Source organism: Nematostella vectensis, chromosome 3 (genome assembly GCF_932526225.1).
Source record: "Nematostella vectensis chromosome 3, jaNemVect1.1, whole genome shotgun sequence".
NCBI lineage: Eukaryota > Metazoa > Cnidaria > Anthozoa > Actiniaria > Edwardsiidae > Nematostella > Nematostella vectensis.
The window spans coordinates 16,069,498-16,089,267 of NC_064036.1; the positions used below are offsets into that span (position 1 = coordinate 16,069,498).

The 19,770-nt window shown below is 44.5% G+C and overlaps 1 protein-coding gene across 1 annotated transcript in view; it reads right to left on the bottom strand.

Moving 5' to 3' along the window:
• The window catches only part of LOC5507167 (basement membrane-specific heparan sulfate proteoglycan core protein), a 70,841-nt gene extending 53,881 nt beyond the window's left edge, over window positions 1-16,960 (bottom strand). Inside the window, exons 1-12 of the mRNA XM_048725035.1 lie at window positions 16,673-16,960; window positions 15,867-15,975; window positions 13,448-13,551; window positions 12,234-12,292; window positions 11,553-11,716; window positions 10,709-11,062; window positions 9,883-10,209; window positions 9,141-9,306; window positions 5,478-5,632; window positions 4,627-4,749; window positions 2,088-4,373; window positions 946-1,086 (exon numbers count right to left, since the gene is read on the bottom strand). Of these exons, the coding sequence (XP_048580992.1) occupies window positions 946-1,086; window positions 2,088-4,373; window positions 4,627-4,749; window positions 5,478-5,632; window positions 9,141-9,306; window positions 9,883-10,209; window positions 10,709-11,062; window positions 11,553-11,716; window positions 12,234-12,292; window positions 13,448-13,551; window positions 15,867-15,975; window positions 16,673-16,786 (4,102 nt within the window). The 5' untranslated portion in view covers window positions 16,787-16,960. The remainder of the gene's footprint in view (window positions 1-945; window positions 1,087-2,087; window positions 4,374-4,626; window positions 4,750-5,477; window positions 5,633-9,140; window positions 9,307-9,882; window positions 10,210-10,708; window positions 11,063-11,552; window positions 11,717-12,233; window positions 12,293-13,447; window positions 13,552-15,866; window positions 15,976-16,672) is intronic.
• Between the last annotated feature and the right edge of the window lie 2,810 nt (window positions 16,961-19,770).

Consider the following 19,770-nt stretch of genomic DNA (forward strand, 5'->3'; position numbering starts at 1 on the left):
CTCGGTCACAAACTATCCTTAGTCACACACTATCCTCAGTCACACACTATCCTCAGTCACACACTATCCTCAGTCACACACTATCCTCGGTCACACACTATCCTCGGTCACACACTATCCTCAGTCACACACTATCATCAATCACACACTATCCCCAGTTCTCATTATAATCAGGTCACACACTATCCTCGGTCACACGCTATCCCCAGTCACACACTATCCTCGGTCACACACTATCCTCAGTCACACACTATCCTCGGTCACACACTATCCTCAGTCACACACTTTCCTCGGTCACACACTATCCTTAGTCACATAAAATCATCAATCACACACTATCTCCAGTTCTCATTATAATCAGGTCACACACTATCCTCGGTCACACACTATCCTCAGTCACACGCTATCCTCGGTCACACACTATCATCAATCACACACTATCCCCAGTTCTCATTATAATCAGGTCACACACTATCCTCGGTCACACACTATCCTCAGTCACACACTATCCTCAGTCACACACTATCCTCAGTCACACACGATCCTCCGTCACACACTATCCTCGGTCACACGCTATCCTCGGTCACACACTATCATCAATCACACACTATCCCCAGTTCTCATTATAATCAGGTCACACACTTTCCTCGGTCACACACTATCCTTAGTCACATAAAATCCTCAATCACACTCTATCCTCGGTCACACGCTATCCTCGGTCACAAGATATTCTCAGCCACACACTATCCTCGGTCACACTTTATCATTAGTCACACACTATCCTCAGTCACACATTATAATCAAGTCACACACTATCCTCGGTCACACTATACTCAGTCACACACTATCCTCGGTCACACACTATCCTCGGTCACACACTATCCTCAGTCTTATCATTCTTATATCATATCGCTCACAGTGCCCTGTAACGCACGTAACACTCACCACATCCATCCTCATCCCAGCCTGTCACCGAGCAGTCGTAGATGCCGTTACACCTAAGAGCCTTGTTAATGCAGCTTATCTCGCCTTTCGGACCCGTCCCACAGTAGAAATAGCCACTGGGACAAAGAGACTTCAGAACGCCTGAAAAGGGATTAACAATTTAGAGAATAAATAAAAACAAACGTGCTATGCTGCAACAACCTTAACGTATTTCCACCAGACCACAGCTATTGGATTTTTTTGTGGACGATATTTAGTGCAAATGATATTGCTCAACTTTCAAGAGAAGAGAAAAGGAGGAAGTGAGAAGAGGATAGGAGGAACAAAACCGAAATTACTGGATTTCTCTAACAACAACAAGGTCAAATCTCAAAATGGACATCTAGATCTAGGACGTTGTGTCCTTAGTGATTATAAATAAAAAGAACACCAAACAGAGACGTTTCTGGATTTGAAGTCGATGCAATTTTCCGTGGAGGACTAAATGTCAATTAATAAAATAAAGGACAAAAACAGAAGCGAGATTTTGCCAATAAAGTCCGAAACGTTGGCACAATCTCGCTTCTGTTTTTGTGCTTCATTTTATTAATTGACGTTGTGTCCTTAGGTAATGGCCATGAAATAGGTCAGTTAATTAACACTGCTCAATAAGATAATTGAAAGTATAGAACTAAAAGAGGCATACCGCAGTTCTGTTCGTCTGAATTATCCTTACAATCGTCATCTCCATCGCACAGATAGACCAAGCTGACGCAACGAGAATTATTGCACTTGTGTTCCTCAGCTGTACACGGCCGTGGGGTCCCTGTGGGTTGTTGATTTCAAAATAATATCTCAAGTGAATATGGATCCTTTTATTTAAAAAAATCTAAATAATCTACAATTTTTATTCTTATAGTTTCGAACTGCAAATGTAAAAACATGTCTTGCAACAGATGTCTTGATCTGAGTCTTGAACGGCCAGGCCCGGGACGACATATTGAATTAAGTCTCTATTATGACTTTATTGAATTGCTCTTTTAAGAAGAATATTAGATGTTTGCATTCATTAGTGGCTCATTTTTAGTTCTCAAACACTGTATATTAATAATATCGAAAGTCGGGTAAATATCGTTGTGGCCCATCCATATAAGAGAACTCACCGGTAGTCATGGTAAGGGTGGTGGGCGTGGCCGTGCGTCTTGTTGTCTGTGTGGGTTTCCCTGTCTCTCGGGGTGTGGTCACGTTACTCTCAAGGACTGCAGTACTAATGTTATGAGCTGAGGTAGGTCCTTGGCTTGAGTAGGGTGCGGTAAAGGGCGGTGCAGTTGTACTGGTGTTGTCACCAGCGCGTAAATATTCGTCAGTTGTATTTCCCCTTGTGGGAGATGTCGGAAAGGAGGGCTCTGTCATCGCTTCGGGCTCGGAAGTGGGGCTAACTGTAGTGTCATTCGTCGGCGTGCTCGCAGTTGCCTTTATCGTTGCGTTACCCACAGCCGTGGGGGTCACGGTCCTTGTTTTATTGAAAGCCAAACTTTTTGTTGTAGCTGTAGTCGTTTTCGTCTCTTTCGTCATGGGTACGCTCACATTGGCGGCTTGTGTAGGACTTGTGGTGCTCGAGATCTTAGTACTGGGGCTGCGTAAGCTCCCGGTGAAGGTCTCGGTAACCGTGAGGTTGCTCTGTGTGGGCTGTACTGTATCATTGCCCTTGTACTGTGTTGTTGGCACTGCTGTTCTGTTTAATAATGAAATAGTAGGCTCTAGTGTAGCGTTCAATACAGGTTGTTTGGTTGTGTTCATCACAATAGGCTGCGATGTTACTGATGAAGTCGCATTCTCACGTGAAGTAGGTACAGCTGTTGCGTTTTGATCCACTTTAGGCTCTTTGGTTGCGTTCACGTAAGTGCCTGTAGGACTTGCCAAAGTCACGTTCACATGCAATCCTGTCGCTGTTGTAGCAACCAAAGTAGCATTTGCACCAGTAGTTGGTAGAGCTGTTGCGTTTTTCTCCTCTTCGGGCCGTTTCGTTGCGTTCATATACATATGTGTCGGAGCTAGCAGAGTCGCGTTTAAAGGCGAGGTAGGTAGAGCTGTTGCGTTCTGTTCCATTTCGGGCTCCATGGTCGCATTCGTGGGCATTCCTGTCGCTGCCACAGTTGTTTTCATATGTGCGGTAGGTAGAGCTGTTGCGTTCTGTTCCATTTCGGGCTTCATGGTAGCATTCATGGGCATACCTGTCGCTGCCACAGTTGTGTTCATATGTGCGGTAGGTAGAGCCGTTACATTTGTTTCCATTCGGGGCTCCTTCGTCACGTTCACATGCATGCTTGTGGTAGCTGCCAAAGTCGCATTCACACGCATGGTGGGTAGCGCTGTTGCGTTTTGCTCCATCCCAGGCTTCTTCGTGGCGGTTGGATACGTCTCTGTCGGAGCTACCAAAGTCGTATTCGCACGTTGAGTTGGTGCAACACTTGTCCTTAATTCTACAGTAGTGGTACCAGTACTAGCAGTAGGCAGTGCTGTCCCGTTTGGCTGTATTCCAGGTCTTGTAGTTGCATTCACATAAGAACCTGTCGGAGTAGCAAAAGTCGCATTCACTTGTACGGTAGGAACTGCAATTGCGCTTTGCTCCATTTCGGGCATTTTCGTGACATTAACAGGCATGCCCGTCGTCTCCACTAAAGTCGCATTCACACGTGTTGGAACCGCAGTGGCATTTGGCTCTACAACAGATTCTTCAGTAGTTGTTTTGTTTAGCGACTGGAAGGTGGTCGCTGGTAAAGCAGTCGCGTTCTGTTCAGGGACAGACGTTGAAGTGATTGGCGAAACCACCTGATACCGGGTAATAGGCATATCAGTAGGTGCGCCCGTGGTATCTTGTTCGGTGACATAGGGAGAAGTGAGTAACTGATCAGTCGTGACACCTGCAGGCATCTCTGTTGCGTTGACAACCACAGCCGGTCCCGTGCCCGATACAGCACTCCCATCAGTGCCTTCAACAATCGTCACCCTCGTAGTCATAGACTCTGTCATGTGGACAGTTGCTTCAGCGTCACTAGATTTCTCAGTCGGTGCAGCACTTGATGGTACTGTTGGTGATGTTGTACCTGACATCTCTGAGCCCATCATCGCTTTTGTAGTGACAGGAAGAATTGTCGCGTTTGTATGCGGTTCTGTGGATGCCTCAGTCTCAGTACTATGCACTGGCATTGAAGTAGTGTTTACAGATAGACTCTCTGTAGTGTCCTTAGCTGTCCTAGTAGCAAGTTCTGGTACTATTGTGGCGTTCCCTGGTACACCTACTGTGGGCCTGTCAGTTCTGTTTCCTCCAATGATGGTTGACGGTACCTCGGTGGCATTAATACCGGCTAAAGGCCCAGAGGGGTCGCCAAGTACAGTCTTGCCCTTCGTGGGTTGCGGTGCGCTTGTTGTCGTAACAGTTGGTATACCTGCTAAGACAAAATGGCGATTGAAATACAGGCATAGCAATTCTAGGTCACTCCTAGGTTATTCTCTTGGCGTCATGCTTACTGCTGATTTTGCTAGGGTGACAAAATGGCGGCTGGATGACGATGACGATGATGATGGTGATGGTGATGACGATGGTATGTTATAGGATGGTGGTGATGGTAATGATGCTGGTGGTTTTGATGATGATGGTGATAATAATGATGTTGATGATGATGGACCAGATCAACATACCGCAGTCTTGTTCATCTGAAGCATCTCTACAGTCCATCTGTCTATTACAGCGTAGTGTCTGGGGCACACACTCGCCAGGTACTCCGCAGTAAAACTCCCCATTGCCACACCCAGGTGGTGACACTGCATACAGAAGGATTCATACAAGGCAAGTAAATAGCACTTAAATTTAAAGCAAGGTGAAATGTGAAGCAGCGTAAGATTTTGCGATGAACTAGCAAGTAAGAAACACTTATTTGGTTGTCAGGTGCAAGAACCGTTATCCGAAAACTGCACGTTTTTAGCTGGAAAACACTTTTACCCATGCGCAACTGCGCCGATTTGTCGGGCCGATTTGGTGTAAGTTCATTCGGTGTCGGCCCGTCCTCTATTTGACATGATTCATTTCAGATTTTTGGTGTCGGACCTGACTTCACATACCGAAACAGGGGCTTGATAAATCGCTCTTGTCGATAATCGGCTCTAAAAATCGGTTCGTCTAAATCCGCCTTTAAACGTAACATTGTTACCCCCAAAAAAAGGAAGCCGAAAAAAAAATCAGGAACAAAAGTATTGTTCCTCTATTTTGAAAAAAAACTCAAATAGTCGTAAACAAGAAGAATAAATACAATGCACCAAAAACTTATATTCGACTCTGAACTGAAGAAGTCTTATTAAAGGCAGAGTCGAATACCAGTTTCTGGTGCTTTGAAAAAAACTCGATATACCAAAATTATAAAAATGTTTGTCTGTTTGTTTTTACTCAAAACGACATCCCCTAGAGGTTATCGTTTGAGTCCGCTAGACACACGGAGCTCCCTATCAAAATGCGCCCAGTCTTTAATAGCCGACCACTCACAATGACGACTTACCCTCTCTTGCAAAGTGCGCGACGTCCGGATCCACAGTGATGTTGACAACATGACCGGACTGGACAGCATCCATGAAGGCGGTCCTGAGGTCTGTCGAATTGCCGTTACCAACACTCTCAATCGCTATGTCCGCTAAGAGGCCGGGAAGAGCGCGTCTGTGAAGGCAGTACAACGCATGCGTCAAGGAATCGTGCTTTATACACTTTCATGTCAATTAATGGCTGTCGTTTTTCTAAATAGTCTAAAAGAGCCTGGGGCGAGCGCGCGGGAGACCTGTGATATTTTAAAACGTTAAGGACTAGGCTCCATATCCAAGTTGGCTGTCAGCAAAATCGTAGTAAACACGAATTCATGAAAGTTTACGTGGAAATCCTCGACTTACAAAGCTCTAGAGCGATTCAAAAAAGCGAAAAAATTATTGAAGCGGACTCCCAAATATGGTATGTAATGCCTAATAAGGAAATGACCGTGCTAGTTAGAAAAACGATAGTTTTTAAAACAAGATTGACTGATCCTTTAAGAGAATGTTTAATTGAACGGGAAAAGCAAGCGCGCTAAAAATAAAAAGCAAAAACCATAACAACTGCAAAATAAGTATGAGCGACCACGTTTGCTCTTAAAAGTGACAACGTTTTTTCAGTACTATAATATCTGAATATTTGTTTTCAAAAACGTGTCACGCCCAAAAAAAACGGGTCACGCAAGTAGGATCAGCAGACTTTAATGTTACGTGTGTTGTTTTTTTCGTCCTAAGTGAGAGATGGAAGTCAGAACTTGAACGTTTTCGAAAATGCTGATTGCTGAATGCTGATGAAAATGGCTGATTAGGTTGGATAAAAGAGCCTCATAAAATAGTCCATCCACGAGTCGTCCTCCTAGTCTTCTTCGCTTTACCGGTCGCTCTCTACCGTGTGGAATCTGGTACTGGCAACCTAAGACAAGCTAGCCCGAAAAAGCCTGATACTCAGGCTAAAGAAATGCCGAAGAACTTTCGGGCCAATCGGATTTTTTCGTCGGAAACACGAGAAGTTTTTGCTTTCTCCCGGTGCCCGGGGCATGAATGCAGACAAGGAAAAACATAAAAGGTAGGATTTTGCTTCATTTTCACCACTCAGCAAAGGTATAAAACACTACTTGAACTAGTGAAGAAGTATAAGTATTGATTTGAGTAGCGCTTACTGTCGAATCCGTTGAATCGCGACGCCGCTTTTTTCTGTTCCGCCAGTTAAATTATTCTAAAGGCAATCAGATTCTTGCTATCTCTCGCCTAGCGCAGTTGTCTGGCTTTCTGTCGCGACACTGTCTGGTTTTCGTCCTTGGCTTTCTAACTCGTCGAACTTGTTTTGTAACTCGAGTAGCTTGTCACGCGCATACTGGGGGAGGCGTCCCTTTCGTTGGGGAGGCTCGACTGGTCCCATGTTAACCCTGGCTTCGAAGGGACCCACTTCACCGTTTTACCCTTCTACGACACTTGGTCGTATTCTTGGTGGAGGGCATTTAACTTGGCTCTCATACTTGGGGATAAAATAGTGTCCGGATCCAGAGAAACGTTTGTTGAATACAACATGTCTGTAGGATTAGTGCGAGTTGGACTATTAGTTGTGTCGTTCGGTGGCTAAAACACCCGGCGAACTTGACAGAAATGCTCGTTTCGCTTGAGTGAGCGCGGTTCCGAGGTGGGGTTTGGGGTGCATATTTTTCCGGCTATGCTTGTGAAGATGCCAGGAGGTGGCCACATCGTAGATAGCTTTACTTGACGGGTGCTGGGCGCGTCCATTCTGAGCTCAAGGGCGTACTCGACATCCGCAGGTGTGTCGTCGGGAAGTGTAACCTCCAGATATTCTCCTGGCTGTTGCGTCACGGGCAGGTGCTCACAGGACAACTGCCCGCCGTGCTGTAGTAGAGGTGCCGGTCGCGTGAGGGGCTCCATAGCTGTACACAGTATTGTTTCCAACGATAACCTGTCGTTTTGCAGGGCGCACCGCTACATCATTCGCCATGGCGTGCCTGCTAGTACCTCTCATCTAGGTCTTCTACGACGAGGTCTTCAAACGAGAAAGTCCTGTCTGCGCGGGTGAAACAGAGGCGAGTTTCACCAACCACGTATAGTTGGGATGAGCCGTCGGCCTGACTAACGGACTGAGAGCTGGTCGTGATTGTCGAACCAAGGCGCTTGGCGGTGGAGTGTCTGATCAAGTTACCCGTCGCGCCGCTGTCAACGGTTACTCGTACGGTGAGGTGGTCAGAAAATACATCGAAATACGGTGACTGGCGAGTCTCTATTCTAAATGCGACTGCATCGTGCGAAGTGACCTCATGGGTGTCGGCTGAGTCGGGCGATGGTGGTTAGGCGTCCGTCTCTGTCTCTAGGCCATCATCGAGGATGTCAACAATTTGTCTTGCTTTGACCCTGTAGCGTCGATCGCTCTCTGGGAGAAATTTACATTCACTTAGAAACTGGAGCGTATCTGACCGTTTGGCTTGGGAGCATAGCGGGCACATTTTAGCGGGACGGGGCTTTCTGGGCGTGGTCTTGAAGCTTGATGTAGGTTTCCATTGGTGCTTTGTTGTTGACGGCTGAACGGAGTATCTTGGCGTCATCAGACGTGCGGATTTTCTCTAGCAGAGAACTCAACGCCAGGGAGATTTCTGGCTTGATTGATGCAAGAGTCCGAGAGCGTAGCTCAGTGCCAAGACGAGGCAGCGAAGGATGGATGAGCTTCAACCACGTCGAGGGTCGGAGAAAGCTCCATGATGGCTGAGGTTGTTGGCTGTGAGTAGGGAATCCTCGGCGAAGGTCATTAACCTTTGGAATAAATCTTCTGGGCGCTCGTCTGGTTCGAGTCGAATGTCAACAAAGTCCATAAAATGGGCCCCCGTTACTTGAAAACCAAAATGTTGGCGAATAGCTTGCCAGATAAATTCGAGGGAAGTTGAATTCTTGACCAAAGTGCTTCTTGAGATGATAGGACAGTAATTGGCGATTTGCCCTAGCATAAGCTCTAAGAAGTTTACCTTCTGTTGTGCTGTAAGTCGCTTGGCTTCTTGGACACTTTCACCGTCGTTGGTGAAGCCACGGAGGGGTTGACTCATTGTTTTTTTTTTCCAAGTACAGGCATCGGCTTAATAAGGTGAAAAGTTCGCATCGAGTGACAAGGTGTAGAGCAAGTTCTGCTTCCAGTTCTCGAAACTAGTAATGGTTTCGTTCTTAGACAGGCTCCACTGCTTCGGTGCTGCTCTGTGAGTCGCAGCCATGATTGAGGGTGATTAGTGCTGTCACAGCGGCGTTTGCTGTTTTGTCTTGACTATTGAAGGCGAAAAGACGTAGGAACGTAATCTCGCTGCCACCACGCCAGTTTAGTAAGAAGCACAAGGTATTACACTACTCCGGTAACGGCTGAATGCTTAAATAACACCGAGAGGGAAAACGAACGATCACCAAAACAAGATGGCGGAACCGAAGAGAGTTCGTTTGCGTAACATAATTAAAGTACCGCTGACCGGTACTGGCGCATCCAGGCGATAGTTATAAGACTAGGTGAGTTGGCCGCTTAATAGAGGTACTACTTTATTCCACTGCCCTCTTTTTACGATCTAGAGCTTTAAACGAAGGGCTGTTTTAAGGCATTTAACTAGTTCCCTGAGCCAGTGTCCAATACTCACCTTAGACGCACCACTTTAGACTTCTGCAATCCAGAATAACCGCTGTAAAACTCATCGAATTGGGCTTCAAGCTTGGTTACTATGGAACGATAACCTTCAGATGTTTGATTGCTAAGGCCGCCATCAAATTTCTCGGATAAGACTTGTACTAAGGCTGAGTAATGAACTGCAACCACAGAAAGCCAGAAATCAGTGAAAGGCCAAGCAAACAGATCGTATAATCATGAAAAAGACCTCAAGCCGAATCCTGACGAAAGAGAAACTTTCTGAGACCAAGTTTTAATACAAGTGTTATGTCAAAAGTGGGTTTATGCTTTTTTCTCCTGTCTGAAAAGACACACAATTTTGGGCCAGTCTCTTGAAGCTGCACTATCGTTAAAAGGGAAATTTGGGTTTAAGGATTTTTGGGGGGTTTTTACCGCCTTTTTATACCAGTTTCGCGCCACCGGTAGATCTGGAGTGACCATTAAAAATGTGATAATTGCTTGCGACATGTGCGATATTCTAGTTGGATCATTTTTTTTTCGCGCCATGTGAAACAAGTCGACCTCCAGGCTCGTTCCCAGGAGGCCGAGGGGGAGTGCGCAGGCATAGGTATGATATGGAAAAAGCATAGCATTTGAAGATGAATAGGGAAAGACCCAATTTTTGGCCGCCAAGGGGGCGGGGCGGGGGGGGGGGGGGTGCGCGCACCCTGCGCACCCCCCTGTGTACGCGCCTCTCTCGCAACTCCATCGCTCACCTTTGCCTTTTGGAGCGCAGTCTTCATCGGCAGCTCCGCATCTGAGTGCAAGTTGCTGAAGAACAGATACGGGGACGTTACACATGTACACAAACAGCTCATCCACAATCCCATCCAGCACCCTCGTGCTGCCATCCTTTATCACGCTGCCAAAAGCTGTCATTGGTTTCCATTGCAATGTCATGTCACCAAGCCCACGGGCCTTCACCACAACGGCCCCATTAACGTATATCTGAGCGTTTCCCTCGCCAGAGTCGTACTGTGCAGCAACGTGGGTCCAAGTTTTGGTTTTTAGTGGTCTTCTCCATACCGCTCTGAATCCGGTACCTGGGTAAGGGGGATAATTCTTCTAAGTACTTAGCAAGCAACCCAAACAACATATGAAATGTGACTTTTTAACATTTTGTGAGACCTCTTTCAAAGTGTCTTTGATGTCTCGCTAACGCCCAATAGACCGTTTTCAAAATGTTGCGCGCGCACCCAAAATGCCGGCGGGCATTAAAATGGCGTACAAAGTGGAGTTTATAGAGGAAGCTATAGAAAAAGCTGTCGAAGTGTTTCTTTTGAGTTTTGGAGCTAGAGTTGAATTCCTCTTTGTCCGCTTATTTTGGAACAGCTAGGGCCCGCCAGCCTGTGGCATTTTAGACGCGCACGCAACATCTTAAAAAAAGGTCTATTGAGTGACAATCAAATTCTCAGGGACAAACATTTGACAGGTTTTGATGGGTGAAAACTCGTCCAAAGTGTAGCCCGTAATCATGACACTACTGAGCGATTTTTTAAAAGTGGCTCTGTGTGGTGAATGCGCAAAGGTTTTCCGTCGTACCTGGTGATTTCGTATCGGCGTAAGCCCAAAACAATTTCCCATCATTTATCTCAAACCGCAACTCCTGACTGCCGTTATTGGCTATAATCAAGATCGGTTGGTTCCCCTCTATGGAGTTCAGCTTCAGCCATATAGCGATGGTCAAGCTTTTGGTGGTCTTGGGCATGCAGCTACTGCGGAAGCTGAGGCGACCTGGGCCGAGATTGAGCGCATTACGACACCTGGTGACGTCACGGATAATGACGTCTCTGGAGCCCATAAGAAGCGCGTTGTTGTCGCGTCCGGAATCATCGTACGCCTGTTCGCCGTCGGATGAGTACTCGAAGCCGAGGTGAAGATGAGGCTGGCAGCAGACTAAGGAAAACCAAAGTGATATAAAAACCACCAAGAAACACTTGGAGAAGCAGGCACATTCCGTTCCGTTACGTATTATCGTATTCCATTCCGCCCCGTGTCAACCCGTTCAGTGCCGCACCGTCCTGTCCCGTCCCACCCGTTCCGTGTCATGCCGTCCCGTGTCATCCCGTTCAGTGCCGCACTGTTCCGTCCCGTCCCGTATCATCCTGTTCAGTGCCGCACTGTTCCGTCCCGTCCCGTATCATCCCGTTCAGTGCCGCACTGTTCCGTCCCGTCCCGTATCATCCCGTTCAGTGCCGCACTGTTCAGTCCCGTCCCGTATCATTCCGTTCAGTGCCGCACTGTTCCGTCCCGTCCCATCCCGTTCCGTGTCATGCCGTTCCGTATCATTCCGTTCAGTGCCGCACCGTTCTGTCCCGTCCCGTATCATCCCCTTCAGTGCCGCACCGTCCCGTATTATCCCATGCCTTCGTGCCTCTCTACTTACCCCCTTTGTTAGAAAGTGTGAACATCTCTCTGGAAATCTTGAAGTCGCCGATGCTGCCTTGATAGGAGATCCGTGTTTTCATGATATCAGAGAGCTCCTGGAGAGCCTTCACTTGTGAAGCTTTGAGCAGAAGCGACGCCAAGATGTTGTCCGAGGTGCCTTGTCTGAAAAGAGCAAAGAAAGCATTCTTACCGTTGTCATCATAAGCAGCATCATGGTCATCACCATCATACCGTGTCATTGTCAACATCATCATATCACAAAATAAACGTCATAATCATTATCGGCATCATGTTCTTTGTCGTCATGGTTTTAGAAGTTACCACAATTGTCACTACCATCATTGCACAAAATAATCATTATTATTTCCGTCATTATCTTTATCGTAATGATAATAGTAATCACCATAATTGCCGTCATCATCATCATTATCATCATTGTCATCACCATCAGCATTTGTGTTTTTTTGTCCCAATGATGATCGTGATTTCTTGCCATGGCCGTAGCAAGCTTCGAATTATTAGGAGGGGGGCACGATAGAAAACAATGGGGGCACAGCCACGCCCCTACTGGTCATTTTCTTATATTTTTTTAAAATACTGGGAAGGGGGGGGAGGGGGGCACGTGCCCCCAGCGCCCCACCTCCTGCTACGGCCCTACTTGCAAACTTTTCTCGCTTACCGGAAGGACTCAACGCGAACTTTGACAGTTGCACCGTTCTCCTTGTAAAGCTCTTCAACCTTGAAAATGATAACAGAGGGAAGGATGGAATAAAATATATATAATATAATATTAGGGATCTCACGCGCTTGTGTTTGTGTTTTCATCCGGGAACTTGAGAAAAAATGTGGGCTCTGTCTTGTAGAGGCTTCAAGAAGGTGTGTGTGCCCGATGTGTTTGCACTGCGCACCCACATAACTTTTTAACCTCTCGTCTGCCATTTTTGCGCCCATCGAAATTTGTCTAAGAGGACAGTGCTGAATAACCTATGCGCATGCGCGAGATCTGGCGAAAACAAGCACAATCGTAGCGTTGAATCGTTCGAGTAAAGCTACGAAAAGCTGTTTTGACGACTTTTTTCTCAAGTTCCCGGATGAAAACACAAACACAAGCGCGCGGTGCACACTGGGTAAGACGGCCCCTTTAAGAAACTATGTCACCTGTTCTTTCTGGTTCACCCACAACTCGCCGAAAGCTATTCTGAAGAATCCCAAATGATTATGTTTCCATTCGGCTTGATATATTAAAAGAACCATAGTTTTAGAAGAGGACAAGAAAATGTCGATGTGCAAACTACAGTCGAAGCTCTCTGAGCGACCGCTCTCGTAAGCGACCAGCTCCGATAACGACCACGATCACGAATCACCGATTGAATTGTCAAACAAACTTTGTAATTCTAAGCTCTCGTAAGCGACCAGCTTATCGGTGCGACCAGCTCCGTTAACGACCACAATTTCAAACCACCAACTGAGATTTTCTTTTATTTTTAAGCTCTCCTAAGCGACCACAATGATTTTTGGCTTTACAACATCAGTCAACACCTGATAAACATCATATCCAATGCATGCTGAAATCACATATAAAGCGTAGTAGGCAACCATGTGGGCAACCAATAGGCAACCATTAAAGAATTTCATAATTACAATTTTCTTAACTTCAACTTCAATTCCTATTGTTCAAGTTTTTGACACCCAGTGGTCGCTCATGAGAGCAAGCTCTCGTAAAAGACCAGCTCCGTTAACGACCACAATTTTCAGTTCCCAAGGTGGTCGCTTACGAGAGCTTCAACTGTAGATATGAACGTGAATTTATAAATTTAAATTAAAATGTTTGATATAAATAATTGATACATTGGCAATGTAGAATTTAGAAAAAACGTTTTACTTTATCCTGACCTTCTGGGAGAGCTGCTTGGATATTATCTGAAGCGCGGTCCTATTTGTCAGTTGATGACTGAACTTTAATGATGTTATCATCAATGTCATCTGCAAATGGAGATCTGTGGAGACGGGAAAAGCAAGTTACAACCGAGAAACAGGAGATCGCTTCACAGGGGACGCATCACATGGCCACACGATATGGTCGATTCCAAAGACTTGTCTTTTTTATGTCCCGACCTAGACGCTAAGGTTTGGGTCCTAAGGGGTGGGACCCTAGGGGTAGGGTCATAGGGGGTGGTACTTTAGGGGGTTGGGCTCATGGGATACTGCTATTTCTTATCATGTACGACCAGTCATTGATAATGCACCTGAGTCGCATGTTGCCGCGTGACGCTGCATGTTGCCGCGTGACGCTGCATGTTGCCGCGTGGCGTTGAATGTTGCCGCGTGGCGTTGCATGTTGCTGCCTGGCGTTGCAGGTTACTGCCTGGCGTTGCATGTTGCCGCGTAGCGTTGCATGTTGCCGCGTGGCGTTGCATGTTGCCGCGTGGCGTTGCATGTTGCCGCATGGCGCTGCATGTTGCCGCGTGGCGTTGCATGTTGCCACGTGGCGTCGCATGTTACTGCCTGGCGTTGCATGTTGCTGCTTGGCGTTCCATGTCGCCGAGTGGCGTTGCATGTCACTTGCGATTGACAGAGACGATTGAATAAAAACAACCAATAATCACACTGCCCATTAGTAAATTATCAAAAGGAACTCTAAGATATGATGCAGTAGAAATAAAAAAATATATGAATGCAGAAAATTTAAGAAGAATTACGATGTTGATAATTCTTACCAACGTTGTTCTTGCGGCAGAGATTACAACTGAACCTGCAGTGTTCGTGTGCCCATGATTTGAGGTTAGGGTGTTTACAAAAGCCCCTCCGGGCCAGAAGAGGGCACGAAGGTTTTTTATCTTGACAAATGGCTGTGACGCAGGAATAATAGAATCACGTGACGCCATCATTCACGCATGCGCACGAGGGATAGCTGTTCCACGTGAGTTATCTTGTTAGTTTTGCGATTAACAGATTAATGTATTCGCTTAAAAGCGCTTATACTGTACTTGATTTTGTATAATGCTTTTTCGTTTACCTTATGCTTTAAGGTTTTTGTAGGTATCATAATCTGTTTAACTGTTTGACATTACAGCTTTTTGTTTGATTCCAATTATATAATATTTTATATAATATTTTTGTTCAATTTCACTTTTTACTTTGCCGTTTATTTTTTTTCTAATTAACTATACATTAAATTTGCAAAAAAGCAGCGTTTATCAAGCAGTGATGAAAACAATGAATAATGGAATGCACAAAGATATGAATAAATAGATGATAAATGGGATATGGGATAATAATACAATGCACAATTAAACATGGGTTAAATAACACAATGGAAATATGCAAAGACATGCAAACATGATAGTAAATGATAAAGAAATGATTTTACAAGATAATATTACGCGATGGTAAATGGTGTGTTAATGGTAGGTGGTAGAAAAAGGAGTTGTGAATTAACAATGATGGAGCTGTGTTCGGAGAAAACGTGCCACACGTGAATCAGTTTCGAGTTTGAAAGTTTCGCTAGTGTCTTGCGATAAAACCAAAGGTTAAGTGACTCCCAAGCGATCTGTCGGCAGGGACAGTGGCAGTAAATTTTTCATAACGGGCGGCGAACATGGGGCATGGCTTAGAAGGTAAAAAAATTATCTTTGAATCTTACACTAGACATCACGTAATACCGCGTGACTCACGCAGACGCGTAACAAGACCTCGACATACAAATCACGCAAGCATCCTGACTTCGTGATGAGTACATCATTTCTTTCGCTCTTATGACAGCTGTAAAGGTTACTTAGGTGAGAAGTGGTGCAAAGCGCACTCTAGACTATCACTTGCAAACCTGCAGGGGGGCGTGCACCCGATATCGAACCGAGAGTGCTGTCTTGTACTCAACATTTCAAATAACACTGTGAAAATCAGACCTCCAGATTCCATCTTTTTTTCTGTTACCGTAAACGCGTGCGAAGAAAAAAGAGATGGAGTATAAATCACTGGCCAGTCTTATCGGCAATTATTTAGTCATCGAACAAGACTATTTGAAACGTGCGAAGCATTTCGATAGATATCGAACCGGCACTGCCTAAAGCAGATGGGGAATCCCGGCCTATCATTATGACTAGATTAGCGTTATCTGCTGGTGAAGGGCCTTTTATAACACGAGGGGCTGCAATTGATACACGACGACAGACTCTGATGTGAACGAACTACACGCGAACGCACGCCTTGGTTTTGTAACCTTTGTAATTACTATTGACGCACGCCGTGTAGCATGTATAGCGATGCGGTTTCGCCAAAGGGTGTCTGCTTCAGGGATTATCACTGTGCTTACTAGTCTTTTGCGCCTCATCATTCAAGGGGGAAGAACTGGTCGCGACCCATGATGACCCGGCTGTCGTGGGGACGATCTCGTTTCTTCCGGACGCGAGCTCGTCGCTTATCTGTGTGAGAGTAGGTGATTAGAATTCAATGATTTTGTGTACTACGAGGGAGTCTGAGAGAGCTAGCGTAATACTCGTGTTTCTATGCATTGCTGTTACGTGTCTAAGTGAGATGCCAGCAGAATGAAACCAGAGTCCTGCATTGGTTTCAAAACCGGAAATAATAAGGAAACCCAAACAAATCATAACATATCGGCACAGAAACACTATAACAGAAATGTATCCACTATTTTCAGAATTTCAGCGCGCGTGTAAGTTTTTTTTTACTCCGGAATTATGAATTTCTTTAAACGATACTCCGTGATCCCTAAAGCACTAAGCTTTGTTCAAACTGCTTATGCATTGCAGCAATAGTTAAACCGCATTTATCAACAAAGATAAAAGATCACCGAGAAGTGCATGGTAGAATCCTGACAGCACGCTACGACCGCTTACTCAAACGGATTCCAGACTTCTCAGGTGATAATTATCATGAAAACGAAACCCGCTATGATCTTTGCCTCTACTCGGGCCTTTACAACTATTATTACAACTTCGATGATACAATGCTTTATAAAACGTTATATGCGCATGTCAAAGGTGGAAGAAATGTCGCTCGTTTCACCCGCTCAAGTTATAAACAACGGAAAATAAATATAAGTAGAAACGTCGATGAGAGATAAGACTACATTATTACACAACAATGAGAGAGATTTACCTCAGATCTCCCGGCAACTGTGGGATTTTGTGAAGCCACAATAAGCCACAAGAATAAAAGTGCACGTAAGTAATTAACTGTGATAGTCATAGCTCCGACGTGAAATAGACCCATCTCCGTGCAATTATAGCTTGGCTGCTCTCCTCAGCTTCAGAGAAGCCAAAAGAGCTTTTACAGAGATCCCGGATTAGCAAGTTAAACCGAGGTTGTCTCGTAGTGGAGTAAAACTCGCACCAAGTTGGGTTCAGCATACGTCTGATGCCGCCTGCTCCTCTCTGACCACCGGAAACTCAATCTACTGCACGTGTGAAGAATTTTGGAATATTGACAAGCATCGCGCTGTTTGATTGGTTTACAAGTCCTCTGGAATGCTGCAGCCGCAACCGGAAGTAAGGAAAACTCTTATCGGAAATATAATCGAGTTTACAAGGCCACATGACATGGAATTACAAGAGCAAAGAGAGATAAACAACCTAAAGTACTAAAGAAGAAGAAACACTTTTAATAAGAGCGGAGAATTTTAGGGTATCAGTGAGAGTTGCTTTAAGTACCGACACTCCTTTTGGTAAAACTTTAGAAATGATGGAAGACTTGTTTATTTGTCATTTATAGTTTCTCTGGGTGTAGACAAATAATCGACATTCCTGCTTTGTAGAGAGATAGAGGGTCAACTTCCATCCACAAAGCCAAAGAGATAACAGCTTGGAGAGTATATGAAACAATCATCTAGTTTTCAAATCAACTATCAAACGCGCGAAAATAAGCAAGGTTTATAGTCGAACTGACTCGGAGCAGTCCAAAGCAGTTCGACCTCTCGTTGGGTGGTATACGACCTCGCGATAAAGATTGTAGCAATATATGGTGACAACAAAGAAAATAGACAGTTTAACTCAAAATTTCAAGGACTTGAACTATTTGAATTATCTGATAAATGTGCTTGAAGAAAAGCCTATCACACTGCAGTGTAACTTTGAATGAAAAAAAAAGCCTGAAACAGAGCTAGTATTCCAATCACTTTTCCGAATTTTAGCGCTCATTCTACATCTGCAAAAAAACTCCATGTAGTCACTAAGAGATTTGCTCACTGATAACAAATAAGAGACTTGTGAATGGTGTGTCATACAGATAAATGAACCGTTTGTTTCTATTCGGCAGCAACGCATCTGATCTGTCATCTGATATTTATGCAGAGAGGAAGAAGAGGGCGCGTACACAGAGGGGTGAGCAGGGTTCGCGCGCACCCCGCGCACCCCCCTTTGGCAAACACAAAGTGGGTCATTAAAGGAATATTTATAATACTATCACTGACCCCCCCCCCCTCCCCTTCAGGCAATCCTGGGTATGCGCCTATGAGATGGAAAGTTCCTCTTGTCCTGGCGTAGCCTCGAACCTGCACAAGGCAATCATCCCCCCCCCACCCTGCATCTACTGACAAGAATACAGTACTTACCCGCTAATAAGAACCTAGAATTTAAGAACCTGTTAGCCTAAAGGTACCAATTTAGACCCCCGTTAAATAAGAAGCTAATTAATCTAAAATTTGAAAAAGGTTCTTATTAAATGACCACACATTTTAGGAAGGCCAGGCTGGTATTGACATGTTATCAATACCCCACTTCTACCAGCCATTAGTATATAAACTTTTATTCAAAATTTAGAAACTATTTAAGAACATAAGTAGCCTAAAATTTTAAATAGTACCCTTTTTAGGCTAACAAACCTAGGTTCTTCTACGCGTGTCGTCAGGCGCGCAATGGGCGGGGGAGGAATAAAAATGCATATAATTTATCTCATTTCTGGCTCCTACAGACTCAAACTCCTATTCTTGCAAGAGGACCCCCCCCCCCCCCCCGACACCTTCAGTGTTTTAACAAATTCGATAGCCCCCCTCCCCCCTCCTAACAGCCTCAGTATATTTTTAATGAACACTCAGGTCCGATAGGGTGCTTGCAAAGGGGCTTGAGAAAGCGAATATCTTAGGCGCGTGACGCGTTGCGTGCATTTATCAGGATCAAAAAAGAAACCATAAACCTATTGTCCGGAATACATTTACCTGTCTTGAGAGATTAAATATTAAATGTCTCCGCTCGCTTAGACGCTGGTGGAAACTGACAGTTATACTTGGCTTCAACTAAAGAAAGTCTATACATTACACTCTTTTTTTATAAGAAGGTCTAATTCTCAATTGAGGCTGAGCCGTTCTTATTTTGGGGGCAAGATTTTCTTAACGATGTTCCTTAATTTTAGTGCATATAAGAATATAATACTGAATGAATTATCAGAGAGACAAAAAAAATACACAAATGATCAATAGCAATAATAAGGTTGTTACTATGAGCACAATTTGATTTTGCATTTTAGAACGCATCAGGACTAAAAAAGATTTTTTTTTCTGCTATCTGAGCCTCGGCATGTTCTCAGCATGTTCTTATATTTTGGTGAAATCTCAGGCTGGACGTTCTTATAAAAAAAGTTCTTATGAAACAAAAAGTGTAGTCTGTAATCTCAGGGAGATTTTTGCGACCATTTAGCGGTTAAAAGGAACTTTCCGATAAGTCTAGCGTTCTCGATTCTTTTCGCAAAAAAAGTATTCGAATTATTATTTTTAAAACAGTGTTAAGTCGCGTTTCAAACAACCCGCAATAGAGCGAATAATTTGAGTTGACTGTCGCGAAACTATCTCATTGTCACTTTTACAGAATAATCGGGTATATTTTTGTAGTTCTTAGATAAATCGCAATTGTCTAGAAACGAGTTTGTTTTGATTTTAATTTTATCTTGTTTATATCAAAACAATGATTGTCATTTAAAGGTTTCTTCCAAAAAATTTGCTACCGATCAAATTGAACACGACACTCTAATATACTAGTTTCTACAGCTAAAATTTTAGTAAATAATCAGAGATCGTTTTTATTTAAAAAGCGTTAATGTCGGGGCATTTCCATCGATGTCTAAACGAGCTCATGCTGAGTTTTACTTATTTCCAATGAATTTTCTTTTGAAAAAGAAATGATTTTTAAACAGGTAGTGGTTTTGGTGTCAATTCATAGAAGCGATCAATATTAAAGGCGGATGCCACTGGCGTCGTACGGTACTGT